Consider the following 27470-nt stretch of genomic DNA (forward strand, 5'->3'; position numbering starts at 1 on the left):
GCTGGTGGTCTGTCTCCGACAAGGGAAGTGAGGGTGCAAGCGCTGAGCTAGGTGGGCAGCTCCTGGTGCACTCTTGGCCAATGAGATGCACACCCACCCTCTTGCTTCCTGGCTGGAAGAGAAAAGGATGAGCCTCCGTTTTCTGGGCCAACCTTACAGAGGCCAGTTCACTTCTTAGAAGGTGCCTGGAATCACCCCCCAGGTTACCAACTATCACCAATGTTATGGCCGCTTGGCAAGGCCGGGCCCAGGTGTGGCCAGCTCTGTGCACCTTTGACGATAGGATTCAGGGACTAAGATCAGTTAGGGGGGCCACTGCCGCCTCGATCTGGCCCATGGCTCCCTTGGGAGAGGAGTGTAGGTCCCTTGTCTCCAATCATGTTCTAAAATTAAAATGTGTACACAACATGCCTGATTTGGAAATGTTAGCAAGAAATTTGAATGTTTGAAAAGTACTATGCAACACATTCCATGGGCTCATTAGTTCTAGGAGCTTCTTCACACAGGGGAAAAAGAAAAAAACATCTGGCCACTAAATAACAGACTTTGAAATCGCTTGTTTTTACCTGGCAACATTCATCTTTAATTCTGTTACAAGTTCCAGTGTTTGCGCTGGCCACAGTCGGCCGTAGGCATCAGACACTGTGGGCAAGAGTCGGCACAAAATGCCAGAGAGGCCTGCTCCCCGACGAGCCACATCCTCAGTGATGGCCAAACACCACAAGCTGGGTAGGCTTCATGTGTCCACCAGGCCCGGCCCTGCGCTCCCCAGTTTGGCTCAGAGCCCTCTAGGCCCAACCAGGATGAGCCCTGAGGCCCCCATTCCTCCTCACCGCTGAATCTCTTGGCAGCTCCAGGGGCCACTTGGGCCCCACAGAGAACTCAATGCCGGCCATGGGCCTTACGGCGCCTGGGGGATGCGCTTCTGCAGGAGGGCCCAGGCCTTCTCCACCTGGCGTTGGGTGACCTGCGGTTCCCATAAGGTGCTCAGCACCACGTGGCTCTGGTCCACAAGCTGCTGCCCACTCATCTGGCTCTGCAACCGGCTTTGAGCCGCAGCCTCACTCAGGCCATCCCTTTCCACGATGCGTCGTGTAGCCTCAGTCTCGGGAATGACAACGGTCCACACCTCATGCACCATGTTCTGCCAGCCGGCTTCAAGCAGCAGAGCAGCATCGATCACACACACGTGCTTTCCCTCAGCCATAGCCTGATCCATCTCTTCTCGAGCCAGCTTTGCGATAACTGGCCACATCATATCTGTGAGTATCTTCAGCTGCTTCTTGTTCCCAAACACCCAGCTGCCTAGGACCTTCCTGTTGATAATGCCATCTTTATGGAAAATATCTGGATGACAGAGACACAGGACTGTTCCAAAGGCCTCCACAACAGGCTGGTAGGCAGGACCACCTGGGGCGTAGGCCCGATGGCCCAGCTGGTCACTGTCGATGATGTACGCCCCCAGGCCCTTAAGCCGCTGAGCTACTGAGCTCTTCCCGGAGCCACTGATGCCTGTCAGGCCAATCACGTACAGGTGTGTGGGTAGCTCCGGCCTCTTATATGGAGGCCGAAGCAGGTTTCCCAGCATTCCCTGGCGGAAGCTAGAGGAGCTGACTTTGTCTTCTTCATTGTCCTTGTGGTTTTGGTCCTTCAGCAGCTGGATCTGATACAAGGCAAGCTCCTCCAGGTCATTCTCAAGGTGGAAGCGGTTGACGGCCATCCCCCCACAATAGGTCTCCTTGCTGACCACCAGGAACTCCAAGGAGGGGTTAGAGCCAGCGGGCCCATAGGGGTCCAGCCGGGGGATGATATCAAAAGTCAGGGAGGGCTTGACGTCCACCAGGAACTCACTCAGATGTTCCACACGTTCTGCGTAGGGTTGGAGCAGCTCAGGGAGTAACTTGCTCTTCAACAGGTCTTTGTCTGCTACTCCCACCACAAGCTGCTCCTGGGCCAGGATGCATGCGACACTGAGCAACACCTTGTGAGCATTGTGCAGGCGGTCAAACGTGCCACCCACAGCCCCACGGTGGTAGCCACGCACTGGCTGCTTTGGAGACCTGGCCACGGGGGAGGCTGGCCTGATGGTGGAGGGTAAGGGGACATCCAGGGACTCCACAGGCAGCTCTCCGGACCCATAATCGGGGTATAGCAGCACTGAAGCCAGTTGGGGACAACAACTGTAGCAGCTGGTGGCATAACGCTCTAGCTGTTGCTTGACCGGGTTGTACTGGCTTCCATCCAGGGTCTGGAAGTCAGTCAGCACCACTTCCGGTGAGTGGGCCAGGTTCTGGACTGAGCTGGGCAGGGAAGGGAGAGAGGCGCTCTTGGCTCCGATATTGGTCAGCAGGATTCTGACGTCCAAGTGCCTGTGGACGTCAGCGCCAGCGTAGAGGTGTGCGATGAAATCCAGGACCTCAAACGTGGCCTGCACGAGGCTGGATTGGGGCTGAGCTGGGCCCCCCAGGCTCATGCCCGGCTGGCCGCGACCCGACGGTCTTGCTTCTCAACATCTATTTATGGGGCGGGGGGCGGGGGGGACAGGCACTGTTGTAGGCACAGAGGATTCAGTTATGAATGAGACAGACTAGAGCCCTCTGAGCCGTGGATTTGTCTAATATTTTAGAGCTGGAAATCTTAGGGCCCTCCTATGTCTGTAGCTTCCAAACTGCATTATGTGACACGACCTCCAAGCTTGTCTTGAAGCCTGAGGAGAAGGTTGAGTGGTCGGGTATCGAAATTACCACCCCTCCTTCAAACAGGAGAGCTCTATTTTTGTCTGTTTTATGTGGGGTGGGGGGAGATTTTAGCTGGCCATCAAGTGTACACATGAAAAGACTAGGGATCCCGCGGAAGAAGTCGGCACCAAACCAGCAAGAAAAGCCTCGGTTCCTGGCTTCATGAGACCCAGGGTGGACTGAGAATTTGCTTTTAATTCCTACTCAGGCTGTCCTTTTTTTCTGGTCCAAAGACCACCCTTCCACCATTCCCCTGGGGTCTGACTGGGCACTATCCAAACCTCAGTTTCTCCATCTGCATAATTGGGATGAATAACAGCACCTTCTTCACCAGATTGTTGTGAGACAAAGGAGGTAAGGTCTTTGCAGGCACAATAGTAAGAATTCGATCAAAGGCAACTAGGAGAAGGTGTTATTGCTGTTCTGTCCGCCCTCCTTTACAAAAAAGTGGGGTTCCTCTCCCCTCCCCCACTTATTCACTCCAAACTCAAGTAGCAAATGAACTTACAAGGGGGTAGGGGGAGAGAGTGAACCAGAGAGGCAACTGACTTGGAGAAAGATCCCTCCGCTTCCTTTTCTTCCCTACCTGCTCCCCAGGCAGCCCTTCCCAGGCATTCTCAGGCCTCCATCTCACATCCGAGGGAAGCATGAACAAGGGAGGCAGAGGGAAGACGTGTTTTCTCCCCCAGGCTATTGGGGAAGGGAGGGCGAGGCTGCCCTCTCTGAGTTGATTGATGTCGCGCTTGGGGATCTGAATTCTCTGATGTAATTACACTGTGCTCCGTGTGATAAGGAGATTAATCAGTCCATTACGCAGGGGCTGGTTTACCCACAGATGGAGGTAATTGAACGGAGACGTCGGACATCTCCGAGCCCCCGCCAGCCAGTCTGCTCCGGTTACAGGCAGGTGGCTGGCCCCTGGGCAGCTAGACCATCTTCCCCAAAGAGAAACAATCACTACCATTACTACCACTGACTAGCTTTGTTTTGAGCCTCCGCTTAGATTCAAGGCACTTTGCATCCATTTTCCTCACTGTCCACCCAGTGAACTGGCCACTCTCCCTAGCCCCATTGTACGGAAGCAATAACTGAGGCTCAGCTGCTTTAAGACACTTGCCCAAAAGTCTCAGAGCGAGTCAAGGTTCCGATCTGAATCTCGCTCAGGTGGATTCAGAAGTGCCCACCATCACTATTGCCTCCGAAAGTAAACAGATAAATGAAGTAGCACCGACACCTAACAGCCAACTTGGCCACTGTCGTGACGCGAGTGAACAGCTGAGGCAAGAGGCCTGTGTCACTTCGGCTGGACACACAAAGAAGGAAAGGATATGATGCTCCAAGGAAAGAACCAAATCCAGGGGCGAGTGTGCAGAATGAATTGTGTGTCCCTGAAAAATAGGAAGGGCGGTGAGGAACACGGGAGAGGGTGACTCTGGGGTTACTACTTCACTGTGCCACCTTTTGGAGCCTTTTTCTCATCGGAAAACCATCATCCTACTACCTATTTCATAGGGTCGTCATTGGCTTAAGGGAACTGTGTATATGTAAAGCGCTTTTTTTGTTTAGTTTTGTTCTTTTTGAAGAGCCTGCCCAGAGTTGGGTCTCGTTAACGATGCTCTGGCTGATGGTGATGGTGGTGAGGTGTGGCCACGTCAAGGGGTAGGTACATTTCCCGCTTAGGTTAAACACTGCTTCTCACCTTCCTTTCCTCTGACTGCTTTCCATGGCACTGACTACAGGGAAAAGAGAGGAACAAATCACATTTTGTGGGCATTTCTGATGTTCCTGGCTCCATCTGGGCCACTTTACCAACATCCTCTCATTGGCCGCTCACCATAAATAGCGCTAAGGAATAGACATTATCTTCACCCCCAATGTAGAGATGGGGAAACTGAGACTCAGAGGTCACATAGATCAGAAACACCATCTTCACGAAGCAGCAAGAGTCATGGTATTCCGTAGAAAAGACGCTCACCACTTAATTCATAAACATGCAGGCTTACTGTGCTTATTAATCCCTCTGGTAAGGCTGCAGGTGCAAAGACAAATATGACCCGCTCCCGTAGAGCACCCAGCCAGGCGCAAGCTAGAAAATCATGTATATAAATTATTTAAACAGTCTAAAGCAGTACTGATCACCTCTGGCTCTCTATGAGAATAAACTTCTGGGAGGAGAGGGGTGCTTTTAAAAAACAACATGAATGCCCAGGCCCCTGCCCTAGAGATTCTGTTAAATTGATGGGAGATGGGCCTAGACGAGGGCATTTTTAAAAAGCGCCCCCGGTGACTCGCGTGTGCCACCACAGGCCTTGAGGAGACAGGTACTAGTTGAGCGATAGTGACTACAAATAAGCCAGTGAATTCCCCCCACCCAGTGTGTGTGACCCACCCATACAAGGACAGTTGCCATGCTCGTCCCCAGGATAACTCGGACACGGGGAGAATGGGAGCCATGAACTCCCATATGGGATGGAAGAGAAAGTTTTCTCCAAGACCAAAAGCAATGTGGGAGAAGCTCAGAGGAAGGAGGGATGCAGGAAAATCCCAGGGGGAGGGAGGATTTGAGTGAGTCTTTCTTGAAGGAGGAACGGTGATGGAGAGGCCAGTGTCCCTTCTGCAGGGGCCGATGAGTTGTGTGAAGTTAGCCAGCGGTCATCATCCCTCATCTCCAACTGAAATACATGTTAAGCTGGTCAAAACCTTGAGGTTAGTAATTTTGGGTCTTTCTCATTTGTTCCTAAAACACCCCACCGATTTTTATGGAACATTTTTATGTTACATGTATATGTTGCTTACCAGGCATTGTTTCTTCTTATTTAAAAAAAAAGGGGGGGGGGATAAGAAAAAATTTTTTTAAAAATTGAAAGATTTTATTTATTTACTTGACAGAGGGAGGGGGAGCACAAGCAGGGGGAGAGGCAGAGGCAGAAGGAGAAGGAGGCTCCCTACTGAGCATGGAGCCCCATGTGGGACTCGATCCCACGACCCTGGGATCATGACCTGAGCCAAAGGTAGATGCTTAACAGACTGAGCCACCCAGGTGCCCCTCAAAAAATTTTTGATGTCAATAACCACTCATTGCATTTGCAGGTGTTCTGGACCACCTGATGACCATGAGGATGATGGTGATAGGCTGCCATTTATTGAGGATTCACTATGTACCAGCCACTGTTCTTAGCACTTTGCATGGATCAACTCGTCCAATCTTTACAACTGCCCTTTGGGGTAGTATTTTTACTGTCCCCTTCTTAGAGATGAGAAAACTCAGAGAGGTTTAGTAACCTACGGTAGGGTGTAAGCTAGTCTGGGTGGAGATGAGAATTCCAGGAGGAGCAGCCTGGTCTGATCAGAAGACCCCTGGACTTGGGGGCAGGATGCTGGAGTTCGGGACCAGCCCGGCCACTTGTGTGCTTTGTCAATTCAAATGAGTTACTCTTCTCCCAGCTCCGTGCCTCAGTTTCCCCCATGTGTGAATTAAGTCTTTGAACCCCTCGGGTCTTACAATTTTATGATTCAAAGATGTGAAGTACAAAAACAGAAGAAGAGAGATTAGGGGAAGGAAGTGGGGGCCGGCCCCGCTGGATGGAAGATTTATTTTGGGAAGTTGTCGAGGTCTGGTATTCAGCCACCCAAGGAAGTCGAGTATAGCTGGCACTTTGCTGATTCAGAGGAACGGCTGGAGGGGAGGTGGGAGCCAAATACACTGAGAATCTGTGTAATCAGAGGAAATGTCTCCGTGATTTGCCATTATAATTCTCGATAACAAACTCTGGGACTCCAGCGTCAATACTAATAACTGGTTGAAGGAGGTGGGGGTTAGGAATGAATTTTTAAAAAAAGTTTTTTTTAACAGTTTTTTTTGTAAAGCAGTGGGAAATGTTCTGGGCTCCTAAATTTAAAAGGGGGTATTTTTAGCACCTGTAATCAAACCGACTTGCGTAAACACATCTGCTGGAGTATTGGCATCAAAATGTCTTTGCCGTCTTCGTTTTATATCTCTTGCAGCCCTCCTGGGACTCAGGGAGAGTGTCACTGATTTTTTTTTCCCCCTTTCATTATGTTTTTCCAAATCAACTGGGTGAGAAAATCAAATGGAATATTTTCTTTTCTGTTGAAAGCTGCTGGGTCCCTACCTCAAGAATGGCAACAAAATTGTCAAGCTTTAGTGAGTATAGGAATTGCCTGGGAACTTTGTATAAAATGCTGATTCCTGGGCCTTGCCCTCCGATTCTGCAAGTCTGTGTGGGCCCAGGATTCTGCATTTTATACTGACGTCCCCAGTGATTCTGATGTAGGTGGTCCAGGGACCACATCGAGAAATACTGGACTGGGGAGTCAAGCAGACCTAAGATAAGATTCTGACTCTATCATGTAGCAGCTACTATCTCTGGGCAAGTTCCTTCACCTCTTTTAATACCAATCACCTCATCTGTAAAATGGGATATTAATAGTCCCTACCCCGTAACTCTGTTGTGAGGATTGAATTCAACATAATAGCTTAGCACACTGCCAGGCATGTCATAAATGATCCACAAATGTTAACTATTATCATTATTGTTAATTATAACTACCTGGGTAAGTTATTTTCCTTCTGACTCCAGGTTCCACATATGCAAAGTGGGAATAATTATAATGATACCTTAAAATCAGCTTTAATTCAAGGGTTGTGTATTAAATGAGAAAATGTCTGCAAAGCTCTTAGCACACTGCCTGGCTCGTGGTAGATACCACATACTGTTAGGTGAATGAATGAATGGATGGATGGATAGATGAATTCAATGAATGGTTCAACATTTGCCTTCCACAAACAACAGATAAGAGTTATTTTAAGAGACTTCCCCTCTCCAACACAATAAGGTGCACCTGTAGCAGACATTCAGTGCATAGGGCTCTTGGCCTCTAGACCCTCACTTCCTGGAGTCATTGTGGCTGTCACAGCCCTAATCCTAACATCACTCCAAATCCCCACCCACTCCCAAATGCAAGCTTCGCCATCTGAGGAATGATTCTACTGGATCTGGCTTATTGGGTGGCTCTTTAGATTCTCCCCTGTCTCAAGAAGACACAGGGATCTTGAGGGGAGGCAGGTGGGATGAATGTTATTCACACATCTGCCAGGTATCGTATTCGTGTGCCTCGGTCCCTGCTCCGTAAAAGGAGCCACTATAGGGCATCCCTAATTGTCCTGGTGTGGGGAGCATTTGCACGCCTGTCGTGGATGAGCTGTGAGCTATTGGAGGGCACCAATCTCACCTTAGTCAGCTCTCTGACACTCAGGTGCCCAGCTCAATGCTGGGCAACTGCAGATGCAGAGTAAATGGGGTCTAGTTGACTGAATGACTGAATAACTCAATCAGTGATGTCCCCGACAGCTCTGGGCACTGCTGCCCACATCCTAACAGGGCCAAAAGAGCAAGCAAACATTGAGCCTTATCATACTCATAGTCAAAAAGGCAAGAAAGCATCCTGGATGAGAGATGGTGGTTTTGATGCTTTACTTTGCAAGGAGGCTGCAAAGCACCCACATTATCGCAACCATCATTGTGAAGTCTCTGCCCACTCATTCAACAACATCTTTAAGCAGGGCTGGACACTGTGCTGGGTTCTGGGGACAAAATGAATGAGCAGACCTAAGCCCCTGCCCTCCCTGAGCTCACAGACAGTTACTATTTCAGGTAATGCTTGCCATCATAGGAGATAGTATCATGGCTACTCTGAGAGCATCGGAGAGGCTGCAAACCCAGCCAGCCACTGAGGGAGTGGTTCAGGAGGACGTGATATCAGAACTTAGTCCGGTGGAGAAGGGAGGGAAGGATGTTTCAGGTAAGGGGAACTGCTTACACAAAGGCATGAAATCATAAGCACATGAAAGGTTTGGGGAAACTCCACTGGCTTGGTATGCTTGGAACAAAGGATGCAGGAGAGAGGAACAAGGACTGGAGATATGATGGTCAGGAACCAGATCTTATCTGGCCTCCTGAGCCATGGTAGGGAGTCCGGACTGCTCTGCCATCAACAAGAATCCAGTGATGGATTTTAATCAAGGAAGTGACTTAATGAGATGTGCTTTATAAAGATGTCCCTAGCTGCAGAGGAGAGAGATTGGAAGGGCAGAGAAGGAAGACAGGAGGACCAATTAGAAGGCTATAATCCAGGATCTCAACTGCAGAGATACTTGTCAGAGTAATTTCTTTGAGGCATTTGGTTGCTGATTGCTGGCGATCCTCCCCAGCCCTTTGTGTTTGCAACAACTCCAAACGATGCGGAGAAAAGCCACGTAATCACACTCGCCTGCTGCATTGCACACTCAGCCCTGCCCAGTGGACACATTCTTTGTCGGAAGTGTTGTGAGTTGTACTGCCTGGAAAGGAGACCCTGGGGTCAGCTACCCCTCAATAAACCCCAAAGCATCCTGTGTTGTCACTTCCTCAAAAAGCCCTGGCTCTTACGCCTGATCATTTCCGCCCCCCCCCCCCCCCCCCCCCGTGAAACTGTCAGGATTGCCTAGTCAATTACTAGTCAAGTGGGGTAATGTGCATTTCATTAGGAGCCTCTCATTTCAGATACACAAGGCCATATATGAAATGAAACGTTCTGGAGTTATTTTTTTTCCAGCCAGTGATTAGGTGTTGTAATTAAGAAGGCATTGTGCCTGATTTCCAATCTTTTTTCTTTGTTTAAATTTAATTGATTTTCTCCTTGATTTAATCAACCCGAATTCAGCTACCTGGTGCCCCTCTCCACGCAGATGCTCAGAACTCTGGTGCTTAAAGATGTAGGGCCATGCCTAGGAAATGGGGGGTGTTGACTTAGGACCCCCAACTTTGGTTAGCTGGTGTGAGAGGTGTCAGGATGCTCAGCAGCCAACTGGTTCTATTCAGGGCTAGCGAGGGAGGAGAGAGGAAGCACTGGTTTTAGACCTTGAAACCTGGCTCTGCTGTGTGACGTTGGGTGAATTATTTAACCACTCTGTGCCTCGGTTTCCTTATCTTGAAAACAGGAGGAAGAATAATGTCCTCATAGCCTTGTGATGAGGATTAAATGAGTTATATATAAAAGACTTAGAACAATGACTGGAATAGAAGCGCTAAAAATATTACTTAGCTGTTATTTCTGTATCATTGTCCAGTTACTCATTTACTCCTCTATATTACTGTGGGATTGGGTTATTCCCATTCAAGGCATAGAAACGGAAGCTCACAGCTCGTGAGTGGCTGAGCCAAGATTCAAATCCCCATCTCAATTCCAAAGCTGACACTCACGTATGCTGCCCCTCCTACCAGGAGGCTTCTTTCTTCCCATGTTGAACATGAGCCTCTATTTATAGAGCCTCTTTAGTCAAGGTCACTCAGCTAGTGGTGACAGAATTGGGACCCAAGCCAAAGTGCTCTGGGTACCATGACGGTCCCCTTGTTCCTCAGCTATCTCTCAGAGAGGGCAGGCAACTTCTCCAAAGTCACACAGCAGTTAAGGGCTATACCATACCCTAAATCTGCTCATGAATCCTGTTGTTCTCAACCTTTTTTTCCCCCCAGCAGTCCAGACATATAACAGATGATGTTCACCTACACATCACATACACCTGCATAAACCCAAGGTCATATGATGATAAGCTCAGCACACAAACTCAATTCCACACCTTTCTTTCCTGCTCAAGGAAGCATAACAGAATACAACTCGGGGTAAAGGATTCTATTATAGGAGGACTCTTGAATCCACTCACTTATTCATTTAACAAATATTAACAAGGCCCTGAATGTGTACCAGGCACTATCCAAGAGTCTGGGGAAACAGGTATGAACACAAGACACTAAAAAATCCCTGCCCTCGTGAAACTTAGATTCTACTGGCGGGGGGTGGGGATCCCGGGGGGAAGGGGTGGTGACACATACATTAAACAAAATAAACATGTAAATGGTTATGTCATAGTACAAAGTGTACAGCACTATAGGGGGAAATAAAGCAGGAAGAGAGAAGCATACGGTGGGGAGGGGTTGTGATTTTAAATAGGGTTTATATAGGGCTATCAGGGAAGAAATGTCACTGAGAAGGTGACATCTGAGCAAAGACTTAAAGGAGGTGAGGGAAGAAGACGTGGATATTTGGGGGAAGGATGTTTTGGGCAGTCAGATGTCTCCAGGAATAGCATATGCAAAGGTCCTGAGGCAGGATTATAATTGGCATGTCAGCGAAACAGCCAGGAGGCCAGTGGGGCTGGAGAAAAGAGTAGGAAGGGAGGTCAGAGTGACAACAGGAGCCAGACTGTGTGGGCCCTGTAATTAGATTGGCTTTAGGGAAGCCATCGGAGGGTTTTGAAGGGAGGAGTACCCTGGTCTGGCTTGAGCTTCAGCAGGATCCCTCCAGCTGCCTTCTGGGGGATAGATTGTAGGAGGACAAGAATGGAAGCAGGGAGATCCATTATGAGGCTCTTGCAAAAACGCGCGTGAGAGTTGATGGGGCTTGGGCCAGGTGGTGGCCACCCGCGAGGAAAGAAGTGATTGGATTCTGGGTATATTTTGAAGGTAGCATCTAGATTTGCTGATAGGTCAGACCTGGGGCTTGGGAGAGAAAAGTCAAGGACAACTCCAAGGTTACCTCCTAAAAGGAGCTGTCATTAATGGAGATGAAGATTCATATATTTATGCATCTGTCTTAACTGGAAACTGTTCCCAAATTTTTGACCTTCATAATCATTAGTAACACACCCAGGACAGAGTGTACAGTTGATCATGACGGATCCACATGTCACACTGGGCTTGACAAACGCTGAGTCGTTCTGCAGGGAGACATTTCTCCCATGAGTTGGTAGCATCCCTGGCTCTGGCTCGTGGGTCTCAGGATCAGCCTCGTATTCCACAGGAGTGATTGAGAGCAGGCTGAACTCCCAGTGGGGGTCTCTGGAGGGCTCTGCAGCTCTTCAGAACATGAGCCGAGAGTCTCCACAAAGAGAAGGAGCCCTACACCCTGTCCAGTCTCTACCCCCACTCCCCCCGTCCTCTGTTAGGTATGACCACAGACAGTGGAGCCCCCTTCCCTGCTCCACTGTGGATAATTCCACCACCTGGCCCCTTACCCCTGCCTCATGGCCCCTTCCTCTGTCTCCCCCATCTTCCTTTCAGCTGAGCTGATGTAATTTCGGGGAAATATGGACCTGTACAGGCTTTGGCTGAAAACATTTGATTGATCTTCTCAAATGGGCCATTCTCTGGTGAGAGGGAAGGATGTGTTTGTGATTTCCCTCCTCCTTTTACATTGCAACAAAAGGCAAAATCCTGTTTTCTTCCTGAGACTGTTCCAGTGCATAAGGATGCATTTGAAATGCTGAGCCACGCAGACCTGCCCGGGGTGGGAGGAAGGCTTCTTCGCGTGCAGCCAGCCCCACACCCAGCAGCCCGGCCTGACCTCCTCAGCCTTGCACCAGCCCTGCCCTCTCTGGCCAAGGATGTGGTTTCCAGGAAGAGCATTATCAGAGTAGCCTGAAGCCCAGGGTGTCCGGGGACCTGGGTTCTGCCACTCACTGGAGCAGGTCAGATCCCCTCTCTGAGCTTTTTTGGAAGAAGGGTTGAGGCAGGGAGACCTGAGCATCCTGTCCAATCTTTGCCCCCTAAAAATGCTTGGGAGAGCAGAAGCTCGAGAACATCTGGGGAAGGAGAAGGAAAGTGGAAAAGAAAGGGGAGCAGGAAGGGAGGGTCTGATAAGGGGAGTGAAGTCTCCCTTTTCCCGGCATTCAGGAACCCCCTTGTGCAAGTTCCAAAGAGGTTACATATTTGCCGGTGGTTGGCCTTCTTCAGGGCGTTGCCCCACTCAGTGCTAGGCACGGCTGAAACCCGGGGTGCTGGTATTGCCCTGCCGTTGTCCTCGGTGCCCAGTGTTCCTGAGCACACCAGCCTGACCTCACACCAACAGGACCCGTGTCTCCACCCGAGGGCGCTCTCGGGCCACCAAGCCCACTCTGCCCAGACACAGGGCAGGAATTAATGCCCCTTGGGAGCAGCCATCAACCATGACTGATAAGAGTCAAAGAATGAGACTCAAGGTGCCTCAGGTAGAATAACAGAGTTGTGTGCTCTCCTGGTTCTGGGGCTCCCCAGCGGGGTGATGCTCCGGGTGCCCGCAGTGGTAGCTGGCTTGACGACACCCCCGTCGGTGTCTCCTTCCTTCCTGATCTCTCCTCCCCACGGCCCTTACCAGAGCTTCCTGGCATCCCATCACAAATAAACGACTTGCCCCTTAGTCCTTCTCTCTAAGGCTGGATGTAAGGGAATGGTCCCATGCCCAAGCTGGCCAGGGACGTTTGCTGGTCAGCTGGTGCTCCAAAAAAGGCCTCGAACCCACTGTGTTCAGACAGACCCAAGTTGACAGCGCACATGCCCAGATGTTGTCAGCTGTCTCCTGTGGCCTTGGATCTTCGCCAGAGGCTATAAAAGCAGCTGGGGCGTCCAGATGCACAGAGGAAGTCCACCCAGTAGGACTTGGCCATGCAGGGACATGGGGAGAGGGCTTCGGAAGTGGGGAGAACTTGTTTTTAAAAAGTCTTGAAAAGCACTATTGCACTCTGGCCAGGTACTGGACACATCACAAAATGTGTCACCTCATCACAGCCCTGTGACGTAGGCACAATTACACATTCCATGTTACAGATGGGGAAACCAAAGCACAGAGAGATGAATTTGTTTGCCCAAGGCCCTATAACTAGTATGTAGCAAATCTGGGATTCGAACCCAGGCCTCTGGGTTCAGAACGGCTGACTGAGGGGAAGATCCAGAGGAGAGAAGGAGGTCAGTAGCGGTGGGGGCTTCTGGACACCAAGCTCTGGGATTCAGTTTGAGCGGAGGAGCTAGTTTTCTGGAAGGTGGAATGGACGGACACTTGCAGCAGGAAACCAGGGGGAGAGCCACATGATAGTTCTGTGTGCAGCGTCCTCAAGGGAAGCCTGGCTGCCCTTCTGTACCTACCTCTCTTGGACAGACTTCTGTTACAAATCTCAGTGTCCTGGGCCTCGGAAACTGTCCCAAGAAGGCGGTCTGTAGCCACTGGCTTGATTAGGCTCTTTATCCGTTCAGTTCTCCCATCCAACCAATATTTATTGAAGATACACAATGGACCTGGCACTTTCCTAGGTGCTGAGGATACAATGTAGCAAAAGGCTCAGACTCTGCCTCAGAGGACTCACAGTCTGGTGGGGGTGGGGGGATGGAGAGTTAAATAGACAATTGCAATGGAAGGATATTGTGAGCATAGAGAAGGAACACAACAGACTTAGCAGTCTAGGAAGGCTTCCCGGAGGAGGTGACATTCTAAGTTGAAATCTGAAAAACGAACAAAAGGTCCTCAAGTCAAAGAAGGCAACATAAGAGATGTCATTTCTTAATTAGTAAACACAGAGCACTTACTGTGTGTGCCAGGCACTGTTCCAAGAGCTTTACATAGATCCACAATTAATCCATGAAATAACCCTATGAGGTAGGTACTATTACTATCCACATCTTACAGATGAAGAAGTAAGGCCCGGAGAGGTGAAGTCAATTGTCCAAGCTCACAGAGGGGCAAAACAGGGTTCGAACCCCGCCGTCTGGCTCCAGGCTGTGCCCTTAGGTTGCTTCTGACACAGAGAACAAGGCCCTACAAGGGCTCCAGGTGGTTTGAGCACAATGGCTGAGAAGCCTCAGAGAATGACAGACCTGGAAAGCACCACCATGGACCTTGAAGGCCACCAGAGCCACATGGAGAAGTTGGGACTTCCTTCTCAGGGCTCTGCCAAAGGGAGTGACATGCTCACACCTGTGTTTGGAAGAAGCCCCTGCCTGCTGCGTGGAGAGTGGGCTGGACAGGGCCGGGGGGATGGAGGACGCTGCCACCACTGTCTGGGCGAGAGAGAAAGCCGGCTTGGACCGGGGGTGGCAGAGGAGGTGGAGAGAAGATGGGTGCCAAGGTGCTCTGAAGCGAGAAGGGTCAGATATGAGAGAGAGGGTGTCCAGGGTGATGGCCAGGCCACCGCTTGGGTGAGGAGCTAGAAGGGGGAGCTGGAGGAAAGTGGGGAGGGGGGGCAGTGAGGTTTGCAGAGGTTAGGTTTGAAGTGCCAGAGACCTTTCATGGAGGGGACAGTTGACATTCAAGTCTCAAAGTCAGAAACAGGAGATAACTATGGTGACCATATACCCCCAGGGCACTCACCGTCAGTGCCTTTTTTAATCCCCAGTGTCCCGGTTTGGACTATGAATTGCATGATCACTCTAGGACAGAACTGACCCTGCCACATGATACATCTTGATACTAAGAGCAGCTCGGTCCAGGCTCCACCCTCCCTGATACACACACACATCTGGACACATTTTATATGTTCCTGGGAATAGTCTTAGCTGGGTGCAAGTAAAAAGCGGACCATGAATATGCAGTTCCTAGGGAGGCAGCATCATTATGGCTGAGGAGTCCGTGTGCCAGGCCCCCACACCTATCTCAGACCTCAGCTCCCGCCACCAGAGACTGAGAGATTTGTTCAGGGAACCCAGGCTCTGTCTATACTCTACCAGCCCCATGGGTAATTGGTAGAATCAAGCCGTTTCAGTGATTTTTTTTTAATAGGATACCTTTCTTTCCCACTCAAACCATATTCCTAAAGCAATCTGAGTGGCCAGTGTCTCCCTCTATGAAAAGGGGGATGCCCTACTGCAAATCTACAAAGGCAAGTCCACTCTGGGCTTATGCAAAAGGATGCCACAGGGCCTTTGCACAAGAAAGTTATGAGTGGGACAGCATATAGCTTTCTGGTTGTATGTTTCTCATCTCTGCCACCAGCATATAGCAAAATATCTGTAGGAAAAAAACAGATCTTTGGGTCAGTGGTGGGTCCCTAAGGGCCAGCACCCTCAAACAGGATTTTGAACCTAGGAAAGATCCGTCTCAAAGTCCTTGCCACCAGTTTGTTTTGAAGGCTCTGTGTCTTTCAGGACTGCCCATGGTGATGGAGTCAGGAGGCAGCTTTTCCACGACTACTAAGCCCTGGGCATAGACATCGATCTCACAGCTGTAGGACACAAAGCTCTCTTGTCTCATTGCATGATGCTTTCAGAAGCCCAAAGCAGGAGACACTTTGGGGTTCACAAGTGTCTCCCACAGTACCCCGCCCCAAAGGCACTGTGCTCTAAGGGTTCAGACCATGGATTCTGGAGGCAGACGTGTTCAAATCCTATCTCTCCCACCTATTAGCCTGTTCTCCTCTTGCCTCAGTTTCTTCATTGGTAAAATGGGGTTGATAACTGTACCAGCCTCATATAATCGTGGGGAAGGTTTGCCAGAGTCAACAAATGCAAAACACCTACCACGGTGCCTGGCACTTAGCTGACAGGTGCTCCGTGAATAGCTGCTGTTATTATTAGTAAGAGTAGCATTTATAACGGTGCCGTCAGTTAGGATCCAACATAAAAAGGGACACTGGTGGAAGAAATCGGGAACAGAAACAAAGAGGAGGAAGTGGCAAAGGGGCTTTTTGGTTGCCGGGACCTTGCTCAGAAACCCCCAGGGGTTCATGGGATGACATTTCATTCAGACAGTTTTTTACCAGAATGAGAAATGCAGGTTCTGTGTCAGAAATCATTGCAAATTCCAAATTAGTGAGGTTTCATGGTCCGCGGAAAGGCGCTGGAGGGGAAATTGGTCGACGGGGTGTTTTTTAGCTGTCGGAGCAAGCTGGCTGATTGATTGAGTGCGTCGGTCAATAGACTGCAGACAGCAGCCGGGGAACCAGGTGCAGGCGAGGAAATAGGAAGAAGACAGAGTACCAGTCAGCATGGGAGAGGCGAAGGCATGGTCAGCAGTAGAAAGGGACACAGTTACCCCAAAAGCTTGGTAAACACGGTCTGGACCATGTAGCCATACTTAGTCTGGAGACCAGGGACACCCAGCCACATTTCCTTGAGAACTCTGGGTTCCCTTACTTGCTTGCTGTGTATCCTTAGGCAAGTCACTAGACCTCTCTGAACCTCTGTTTTCTCATCTAAAACCAACCCGTACTCTACCCATCCCAAGGGTTTATTGTAGGACTTATATGAAATAATGAGTTTTAAATGATGAAGTGCCTGAATCATTATTGTAGGTGCTCAATAAATGTGAGGTCCCGTGTCTTTAATACAGTGAGTTAGAGAAGTCAGTACGCCCAAGCTTCAGCTTGTGCACCCAGAAGATGGGTTTGTAGGTGACAACTCTCATTCTTAAACTGGGGGCTCACGAGCCATGTTGGTAGGTTCTGAGCCCTACTATGCCATCCCCAATGTGTTCAGAAAAAGGTCAGAAGCTGGGAATGATTTAGACCCAAGGAAGACTCTGACTTATGAAAATCTTATAATTGGACAGGTTCTTCAGAGGTGACTGGGGCTGGTCTTCAGGGTCCCAAGCTATCCCAGGCAGCTTGGAAGCCGTGCACTCCTCAGAGGGGGAAAGGATAAGCCGTAAGACTCCTCATCAAGCAGAAATTCTTTCTCATATTGGAGCTATCAAGCCTCTTTCAATAAGAGTTGCAAGGGTGCTTAGGTGGCTCAGTCGTTAAGCATCTGTCTTTGGCTCAGGTCATGATCCCAGGGTCCTGGGATCGAGCCCTGCATTGGGCTCTCTACTTGGCAGGAAGCCTGCTTCTCCCTCTCCCACTCCCTCTGCTTGTGTTCCCTCTCTCGCTGTGTCTCTCTCTGCCAAATAAATAAATAAAATCTTTTTTTAAAAAATAAGTATTGCAATTATAGTTACAATAATCTGACATTGTGCTTAGTTTAATGAATATATATTTTCCACAACCATCTCAATATGTAAGGTATTATCCCCATTGTCAAAATGAGAAAGCTGAGGCCAAAATAGAGGAGAGGCCTTGCTCAAGGTCATGTTGTAGTATCTTGGAGGGATTTACAAAGAGTTTCAGGAGCATGGTGGAGTAAAGAATGTGCTCCTGGGGCACCTGGGTGGCTCAGTTGGTTAAATGTCTGCCTTCAACTCAGGTGAGGATTCCGGAGTCCCAGGATGGAGCCTGATATCCAGGCTCCCTGCTCAGTGGGGAGTCTGCTTCTCCCTCTGCCTCTGCCCCTCCCCCCGCTCGTGCTCTCTTGCTCACTCCCTCTCTCAAAGGAATAAATAAAATCTTTCAAAAAAAAAAAAAATGTGCTCCCTCTGGGGGATGGGCAGTGGAGGTTCAGAAAAGGAGGGTAAGACCATTGAGCTGAACCTGGAAGAATGGGTGGGTTTCTTACAGAGGGAGGAAGAAGGGGAACTGCAGGCAGAAGGATCAGCTGGAGCCAAGACAGAAGTTGGACACCGGTGTCCCAAAGTCTATTTACAATGAATAATTACAATTACAGTGACAGCTAACATTGATTAAGTGCTTACTCTGCACCAGGAATGGTGTTAAGCACTTTACATGCATCATCTCTACGAGGTGGATGTTATTGTTAACCCTGTTCTGCAGAAGAGAAATGACTTGTCCAAGATCACAGCTTGAAAATGGCAGAACCAGTCCTGAGCTCCGGGCTGCCCGATTCCAAAGCTCTGGGTGGCTCCTGGTTGTTCAGTGGCTGCCCATGGTCCATGAGCTTGGAGAGAAACCTCGGAGCTTAAAAAGACCTCTGCCTGTGTGCTAGGGAGGGGCTGTCCCAAGATCCCCTGACACCTCCTGAGATGTCCTGTGTCCCTGTCACCACCCACCCCTGCTCCCAAGTCCTCCTGGAGTTGAGGGGAACCTATCAGAGTTGGTGGCCATAATCACAAAACTGCCTAATAAAGATAAAGCTCTCTAATAAACCCGCAATCCTGCAGTAATGGGTTTGACTTTTAAGAAGTAGATAAAAGTCCCAGTGGAGGGACAGACCTTTCCCATCAGCTCCTTAATCAGAATTACCGTGGAGGAGCCATTTCCTACAGGTGGGACAGCTGGATGCCTGGGCTGGCATTGAGAAATGACCACTACTGTGTAAAGCCAGACGTCTGCTCCTTCCAGAGAGCCGTCCCTCCCACAGGGACTCCTTTGTCAGGGAAGAACCATAATGGCAAAGGATGGGGCCTCTGGGACAAGCCTCAGGGAGAGGGGTGGAAGTGGGTAGATGGAAAGGGTGTGGTTTGAGAACTCGCTGGTGATTGGTGCTGAAGCTGCAGGGGCGGAGTCTTCTGAGAGCTTTCTGCTGATTGGTGGAATTCTGATGGACCACCCTCTCCATTCCGGCTCCATCCTTATCACCGTCATCATCATCAAATAACATATACTGAGCATTTCTTATGTATCTGGGAAATGTGCTAAGCATTTTACAACCACCTAATGAGGCAGGTAACATTAACCCCATTAACATTTCCCATCCTCAGATGGGAAAACTAAGGCTTGATGATAATAAATTTAACTTCCTGTGGGTCACACACCCCGGAAGTAGCAAAGTAGAGATTCAAACCCATGTCTGTCTGATTCTGGAAAATACAGTACTTAACTAACCTTTGTTTTTGCATTTAGTCATTTGATAGAGGAAAAACTTGGTCTGACTCTATGTCTTTGATGGAATTCACAAGAAATAAAGCCCAAGACAGAGATTGGGGTGCACATGACCTAGTGAGGGTATGCTCTCAGGAGAAAGGAAGTGAGGAAGCGGGTTAGGGCAGGGGCAGAAAGCAAAGGGAAAACGTACTTTGGACTGGAGTGTAGCCTCAGCCTGATCCCAGGGGGAGCTCTGGAGTGTGCACTACACCCTAGAGTTAGTCCTACTTTGAGGCAAGGGGGCAGGTCTTTTGTACTTCTGTGTCAGTTAGTGGGCTGTAGACTGCCTTCCTGCCCCACCTTCTGGAAAGAGGCACCTGTGAGGCATTTGCAGCCAATATTCCCATCTGATTAGGATCTGGCCAAGAGCACAGCCTTTACAGAGTACAACAGCAAAGGAACCGAGTGGTGGTCCCTGCTCAGCTCCTAATTTGCCAAGTGTCTTTGAGTGTAGCACTTGCCCCCCCTACCCCAAACTCCTCCGGACCTGGGCTTCTCCAGGCCTGGGGTCAAAGTCCCCCAAGGCCTGGCCTCGCTCTGACAAGCTCCGACCCTGTGATCTGGCCACACAGCCACTGCCCCAGCTGGCAGTCTGTGTTTCTGTAACCCAGGAGGAGGGATGGGACCCCGCCAGTGGTTCCAACAGCGTGAGGCAGGGTGTCTGACAGCTTCCCCCACTGAAGCCCTTTATCTCACGGCTCTGCTGTGTTATTTTAAAACTAACGAGCCCAGACCTCAGGAGCTCACCGCCTGCTTGCCGCCTGCCATCGAGATTTGTGGCTTGTCTGTTCTGTCCTCTCTGCAGATTTCAGTGGCAGCTTACTCTCTTCTTGTTAGGAATTTTCTTCCAAACCTCAGCCTGGGGAAGGAGCCATGGGCATGTGAATGTGTGTGTGTGTGTGTGTGTGTGTGTGTGTGTGTGTGTGTGTGTGTGTGTGTGTCTGCAGGAACACAGAGTCCTAATTGCACCGTACTCTCACATGCCCCATGAGCCCCAACTGTAGTTCTAGCTGATCACGGAGTCCAGTGGGTGGCCCTGGGACAGCAGGGAGAGACAAATTCATCCCTGAGCTATTGAGATAAAAACAAGCCGAGACATAGCATGGAATGGGCCATTGCTAGGTTCTGAAGTAGCCACTTAGCTTGGTGGTGGAGAGCCAAGGTCCCGGGGTAGGAAGGAGCTCCTGAGACACTCAAGGGCACACCAACCTCCCTGCCCTTCCCCTTCCCAGAATCCTTTGCCTTGGGCCATCTGGGGAAAGGGGATCCGAGTCAGCAGTGAGGCCGGAGAACAATGTGACCTGCCCTGGAAAGTATGGCTGGGATTTAAAGTGCCGCCATGTAAGCGCCGGGTGCGCATCACGCCATTTTAGTCTCATGACAGCCCCCTGAGGTGCATGCGATTTGTGTTTCACCAGAGAGGTGAGGAGATTTGCCCAAGGTCACCCAGCTGGTGAGTGGCCAGGCAGAGTCTGTTTGATGAATCTGATCACCATGCTCTACCCACCCTCTCCGGACCAGTCACCCTGCCCGCTCTGTGCACGTGTTCCTCCAGCCTTGTCCTCTCTCTCCTCAGGACCTCTCCTTTCCTGGGTCACTTTCACTCCTGAGAGTTCCTCATGAACCTGATCCACGTCTTCCTCTGGATTGTGAGGAAGGCCTCCGTGGGGGAAGGAGGATGTCTGGAGCATCTTGAAATGACCCTCCACCAGAAGTAAAATGATGCTTACCAGAATTAAGGACTAGCTGAGGAATGAATGAAAGGGAGGAGTCAGACGCTTTATGAGCACAGCTGACCAGTGAGCAGCCCAAACAACCGCACAGGATCCACTTCTATCTGGATTCTTTTCCATAAATACAGCATAGTCCTGTAGATGTATTTTCCTTATGATGTTCTTTTTTTCTTAAGATTGTATTTATTTATTTGAGAGAGAGCATGAGCAGGGGGAAGGAGGGGCAGAGGGAGAGGGAGAAGCAGACACCCCTTTGAGCAGGGAACCCCCTGCGGGGCTCAATCCCAGGACCCTGAGATCATGAGCTGAGCCGAAGGCAGCTGCTTAACTGGCCGAGCCACCCAGGCACCTCCTTACGATGTTCTTATTTTCTTTACTCTAGCTTACTTTGTTGTAAGAATACGGTCTAGAATACATATAATATACAAAATATGTGTTAACTGACTGTTTTTGTTATTGATAAGGCCAACTGATCAACAGTAGGCTGTTAATAGTTAAGTTTAGGGGAGTCAAAAGTGATACATGAATTTCCAACTGCATGGGAATCAGCGCCCCCCCCCCACCCCCTATGTTGCTCAATGGTCAACTGTATATTTTAAGAGGCAGTCCACCAGGCTGGGACACTCCCATTGAGCCATCTTGTTATTCCAAAACCTCACTGACATGGAGCTTCCTTCCTTCCTCAGCTTCCCACCTCACTCTTGCGAGGTGCTCCATCTCATCCCCAAGAAGATCCGATCCCATGGCCTTAAATGCCGTCTAAATGCCAACCTCTCTCAAATGCACTTCCCCAGTGCTAATGTCTTCTTTGAACTCCAGTCTTGGGTACTGAGCTGCTACTTACCACTTCCACGTGGGTGTCTAGTTGGCATCCCAAACACCCTTCTGCCCCTGCAACCATCCCCAACTTAGTAACCAGCAGCTCCATCCCCTCAGTTGCTCAAAGCAAAACCTTGGAGTTACCCTTGACCCCTTATGTTCACACTGCCATATAGCCAATCCATGAGCAGACTCCATTGGTTCCAACTTCAGTCTGTGTCCAGAATCTGACCACTTCTTCCCACTACAGCAGTGATAACAGGGACCCCGGCCACCATCTTCTCTTGGATGGGTTGTTGCAACCATCCCAGCTGGTCTTCCTACATTGATCCCAGCTCCCTGGCCCACTAGACTCAGCAAGCCTCCAGAGAACCTTTAAGCCTAAGTCAGACCTCATCTTTCCTCTCCTTGGAACCCTCGCCTGGCTTCTCCTCTCACTCAGAGGAAAAGTCAAGTTCTTACAGTAGTCCACCAGCCTGTCCATGATCTGATCCCTCATTACTTCTGTGATACCCCACCCCCCAAATTTTGTCCTGCTTACTCAGCTCTAGCCACAGTGCAGCTAGTGTGTTCCTACCTCAGGGCCTTTGCATTGGTCATGCCCTCTGCCTATCATGCTCTCTTCCCTGGAAGGCACAAGGCTCCCTCCCTCAGCACCTTCAAGTCTTGCTCAGATGTTAACCTTCTCAAGGAGGCCTCCTCTGATCACCCCACTTAAAATTCCAGCCCTCTCCCAGAAGCATCCCCAGAAATATCCTCCGTTTCTCTTCTCTATGCCCCTTCCAATAGCCTATGTATTTACCACTTAATTATTTGTATTTTCTGCTCCTCTCCCCTCTGCTCATCCCAGTAGAACGCAAGCTCCACCAAATAGGGATTGTTTCTGCCTTGTTCTTTGTTTTGTCTCCAGTGCCTAGAACATGGCCTACACGTAGTAGGTGCTCAGTAAATATTTGTTGAATCACTGACTGAATGAAGAATAAGTGAATAAGTGCCTGGTGGCACTTCTTGGGACTGCTTGGGACCAGCCTTTACTTGGCTCTTGAATCAAGGCTCCTCCTACCCTGGGCTGGAGACTTCTGTCCTGTTCCTGGCAGATCTTGCTTGCCTGGTGCCTCCTCCGCAGTGGTTGTATCGATGCCTAAAGGGACTCACCTAGCACAGGCCCTCCCCTGGCAAGAAAATATAGTCAGCCACTCACGCTCCTTGGAGGAATCTAAACCCTGTCTGCAATTCCAGCTGGTAGAAAGGTCCTGAGGGTGCCCTGGGCTGGAGCCAGAGATGTTATTCTTGCCTGTGGTGACACAGCTGGGCGGGATCAGGGCTTGAACCCGGGTCAGTAGGACCCCAGGACCTGTGCACTTTCTCAGCATCACCAAATTACTTTTTGCAACCCGTTCAAGTGGAAAACCACGGCATTTTGGAACTCGGCCATTTCCCAAGTTGGGGGCAGCCTGCCTGCCAGACAGCCCCAAGAATCAAATGCAGTCCCCCTCTCAACCATTTGCCCTCTCTCCCTAGGCAAATAGGCCATCGACAGCCCAGCCTGAGGAGGGAGAAATTACTGGCTGAATTTGGGGTTGATGGGAGGGCAGAGGATGGATGTGTTCAGTGATGAGAGTCTACAACCCAGGAATGTTGGGGGCCTGACCTGCTTGGCTGAGCTGGTAAGAAATGCTGAGCTGATTTTTCTCCATATGTTTCTTTTGTCCTTTGACCTGAACTTGGGAACTGGACAGTTTTTGATATACAAGAGTGTTTACTGCACACACATATACATGTTCACACACTCACACGCTCTCAGCCCTGAGAGCTAAACTAAAACCATTGTCATCCTGCCAGAAGAGGGAGTGTGCTAGAGGGCTGTGCTTGTCTGTGTTGGCCAGCCCTCCAGGTCGGGTCTGAATCCTTTGTAAGTCTACAGTCTGATTATTCAAAGCAGTTCCAGGAGCCACAATAGCCCCTGGGCATTGGTTAGAAGGACAGAAGCTCGGGCTCTAACCCAGACCTGCTGAGTCAGCCCCTCCATCCCAACACAATCTCCAGGGGCTTCACGTGCACAGGAAGGTGTGAGAAGCACCTGTCTGTCCCCCACCTGACCCTGAAGGACCCAGCTCCTGTCCCCCTCCCCGGTCTCAGCTTCTTTTCCCCCCACACCCCATGTCCACTGCAGTGTTATTGACAGTAGCCAAGACATGGAAGCACCGTCAGTGTCCACCAGTGGGGGAGTGGATAAAGAGAACGTGTTATGTCTACACAATGGAATATTATTCAGTCGTGAAAAAGAAAGAGACCTTGCCATTTGTGGCAACGAGGATGGACCTTAAGGGCATTTTTGCTCAGTGAAATAAACCGGTCTCCCCTCTTGCTTTCTACCCTCCCACCCCTCTGTCTCATCCAGCTCACATCCGCCTCCTCTGCAGTTACTCGAAGTTCACTGCTATGTCCTTTGCACTGCAGTCTCCTGACCAGTTTCCATACATCTTCTAGGAAGCCTTCCATGGCCACCTGCCCACATGCCAAGGCTGGACTCGGTGCTCTCTCCGTGGTTCCGTGGCCCTCTGAGATTACTGTACCGTACTGTAATCCCCAGTTGCGGGATCTGTCTTCCCCTTCCAGGCGGAGGGCAGAGCAAGTCTTAGTTACTTTACGGTCCTTGAAATCTGACACCAAGTAGGTGTTCAGCAAACAGCCTTTGCATAAAGGAATGAAATAGTGAGGGAGATGCCAGCTTCTTAACACTTCTCATTTCTCATTCAGTTCCTACTAGGATGAGCATTACTAACTCCTATGACATCTCCTCAGTGGCTCTTGGGAATCCCCAGTCCCCCAAGCTCTGACACTCTTCCTAGCCGTGACGGCAAAGCTCAGGAGTCACAGCTTCTGTGGGTGACCCCTCACCAGGCTTAATTAACCCTCAACGGACTTGGTACCAAGACCTCAGGCCAGGACCGAAGCCCCAGGAACCAAGGCACAAATTAGCCAGATCCATCTTTTCTGTGGGCTGGGTCTGCCCCACGATAAGCCTTGAGGTTTCTGGTGGACTCATGAGCCGAGAGTGTGGGCCCTCATTCTCTACTGAAACAGGCAGATTGGAGGTGTCTGGCTAAGTGCAGGGACAAGGGTGGACCATTCACAGGCCTGAATGCAAGTGCAGAACAAGAACCTGGGGCATGAGCCTTGGATGGAAAGCAAGACCCTTTGCCTCTCCAGGTCTCAGTGCCTTCACCTGTGAAATGGGGAGAAGTTCGCTAAACTGTGTACCTTACAGAGGGTCGTCAACATCAGCTGAGACCCTTGATTAGTGCTCTACACCCAGGAGAAGCTATTAGTGGGATGGGACGGGGGCGAAATGTGTCCCCAGTCCAATGAGCAAACACCATTCCTCTTTGTGGAATATAACATTCAAGCCAAACTTCTCCAAACACATAAAGCAAGTCTCTGTCTCGCAATGAAATTACCAAGATTCACCCTCTACTCCCACTTATTACTTCCTTACATGTTCAAAGTGTTTTCCAGATTTCTCTCTTTTCCTCAATTGATTCTTATCAACAGGGAGGCCAGCTAGTGTTCGTGCCACTTCACTGTCCCTGGGTCTCAGTAGGGATGCCCACGCCTGTTCCTAGCTTTCTGTGGAAGCTTAACGGAGATGGTGCGTGGTCCTGGTGTCTGGCACGGCACAGGTGCTTGATAAATGTTGGCTGCCACTATGATTAGGTGACGTGGAAAGAGCACTGGACTCAGGGACAAAAGGCCATGGTTCCGGCCACAGCTCAGACATGAGTCACTCATTGTGTGGCCTTGGCCAAGTCCCCTTGCCTCTTGGGGCCTTAGTTTCCCCACTCTGTACAGAGGAGCGCCAGGGCTGGGGGGGGGGGGGGTCCCTTTCTGCTCCACTCCACCGCTGTTTGTCTCTGATTCCCCAGTCAGTGTTTAACTCAATCTGGGGTTTGGGGCACAAGGAGGATCTGTACCCAACTCAGGGACAGATGAGCACTTGGCTGGGAGCAGGGCGCTTTGATGCAAGAAGCAGGGAAGCAGCTAGGGAGCTGCGCATCTTGGAGAGTTTTGTAGAAAGTTCAGGCCTGACTTTTATCAGAGGCTGGGAATCTGCTGGTTGCCATGACTACGGAGAGCAGCATCTAAACTCCAGGTCGCTGATTAGCAGGAACGGAGTGGGAAGGCCTTGAAGAATTCAGCAAGCACGGCCCCCTCCCTCCCTCTGTGGAGTGGAGTGTGCAGGCCCTCGACTGTACTGTTTTAGCTGTCCCCTGAAGATCTCGCCTCCTTTTAAGTGCTTTTTTTTTTTTTTTTTTTATGCAACATCGAAGGGCCGTGTGGTAAAAACGAGGCAGCTGCCGGGACTTCTCAGCCAAGAGAAAACACGGAATTTTTCTTAAAAGCCCTGCAAGGATGCAGAGCGGGAGGCAGGGGAGGAAGAGGGGTGGGGTGCCGTGGGGAAGAGGCGGCACCATGGCTGAGGTCTGAGTCCGCTGAAATGCTGGGTGACCTCAGACGGGCCCCTCTCCTTAGACCACTGCTTCTTTATACATAGGAGAAGTTCCCACACGGGATCAGTCATCATGTATCTATCCATCCATCCATCCAGTCATTCATTCAACAAATGTTTATTGAGCCAAAAAGTACACTGTGCCAGGCACTATATCCCTGGGGATTCAGTGGTGAGAAAAGAGGTGAATTCCCACTCTCATGAAGCTCACGTGGGAGTCCAGAAGACAAATGGTTAGCAAATAAACATATAAAATGGTCATTTCAAATAGTAACAAATGTCCTGGAGGAAGGCACAGCAGACTACTATGCTGGAGGCAATGAAGAGAGGGGCACAATCACAGAGCGGGTCAGAGAGGGCCACTCCGAGGAGGTGACATTTGGACGAAAGGAAGGAAGTGGCCTTGCAAAGAACTGCAGGAACAGCATGCCAGGTGGAGGGAACAGAAGGGCAAAGGCTCTGAGCAAAGGCCCTGTTCCATGTGAGGGACAGTGAGGAAGCCATGTGGCTCGAGCAGAGTAAGGGATGGAGAGGAAAATAGCAGATGAGGTCTAGAGTGGGAGCAGAAGCCAGGTCCGGCAGAGCCTTTTAGTTTTGGTAATCGGTTAGGACCTCCTCTTAATCCAGAGGAGGCGAGATTACCAGGGATGTTTCTGTAAGATGCGTATTTCCTGGCTTCACCCCTTTGAGACTTGTATTTATGGCTGGGATGGGACTGAGATGTCTGTATTTTTACCAGCTTCTTGGGAGCCTCTGAAGGTGTGCGAGGTTTTAGAAACCTGGGACTACATGGTTCTCTGAGTCTCTTTCAGTTTTAAGAAAGCAGAAAAGCAACGCGTCAGAACATCTTTAAAAAGGATCTTAAAAGTTCTATGATATTATGGAGTTTTTCTTTCTTCCATCCCTCACAACTCCCTATCTGCCAGGTAGAAGAATTAATTCTGGTTTTGTTTGGTTTTTGTTTGTTTTATTGCAAGATCCCAGAATGGGTACTTTCTGCAAGGCAGGTGCTACAGAAATGCTATAGAAAATAAGAACTAGGGGCGCCTGGGTGGCTCAGTCAGTTAAGCGTCTGCCTTCGGCTCGGGTCATGATCTCAGGGTCCTGGGCTCAAGCCCCACATTGGGCCCCCTGCTCAGCGGAGAGCCTGTTTCTCCCTCTCCCTCTGCCTCTTG

General features: G+C 50.1%; 2 protein-coding genes across 2 annotated transcripts in view; one reads left to right on the forward strand and one right to left on the reverse strand.

Annotated features, from left to right (window-relative positions):
- The window catches only part of SRRM4 (serine/arginine repetitive matrix 4), a 152882-nt gene that overhangs the window by 76999 nt on the left and 48413 nt on the right, over window positions 1-27470 (forward strand). The gene's annotated exons all lie outside the window — the stretch shown is intronic.
- On the reverse strand, window positions 814-24287 carry LOC113912972 (bifunctional coenzyme A synthase-like). Its single transcript, XM_035723963.1, has 3 exons — window positions 24192-24287; window positions 14518-14602; window positions 814-2502 (listed from the first exon to the last, which is right to left on the reverse strand). Exons 1-3 carry the CDS (start codon window positions 24285-24287, stop codon window positions 902-904), a joined length of 1782 nt encoding a protein of 593 aa, XP_035579856.1. The 3' UTR covers window positions 814-901.

The sequence above is a fragment of the Zalophus californianus genome, chromosome 14, assembly GCF_009762305.2.
Source record: "Zalophus californianus isolate mZalCal1 chromosome 14, mZalCal1.pri.v2, whole genome shotgun sequence".
Classification (NCBI taxonomy): domain Eukaryota; kingdom Metazoa; phylum Chordata; class Mammalia; order Carnivora; family Otariidae; genus Zalophus; species Zalophus californianus.

Coding starts and splice junctions, on each gene's coding strand:
- LOC113912972 (XM_035723963.1), bottom strand. CDS start 24,287: ATGGAAGGCTTCCTAGAAGATGTATGGAAACTGGTCAGGAGACTGCAG. Junction 14,603..24,191: donor TAACTGCAGAGGAGGCGGAT/GTGAGCTGGATG, acceptor TCTCTCGCCCAG/ACAGTGGTGGCAGCGTCCTC. Junction 2,503..14,517: donor GGCTTCTTCCAAACACAGGT/GTGAGCATGTCA, acceptor GATGTTGAGAAG/CAAGACCGTCGGGTCGCGGC.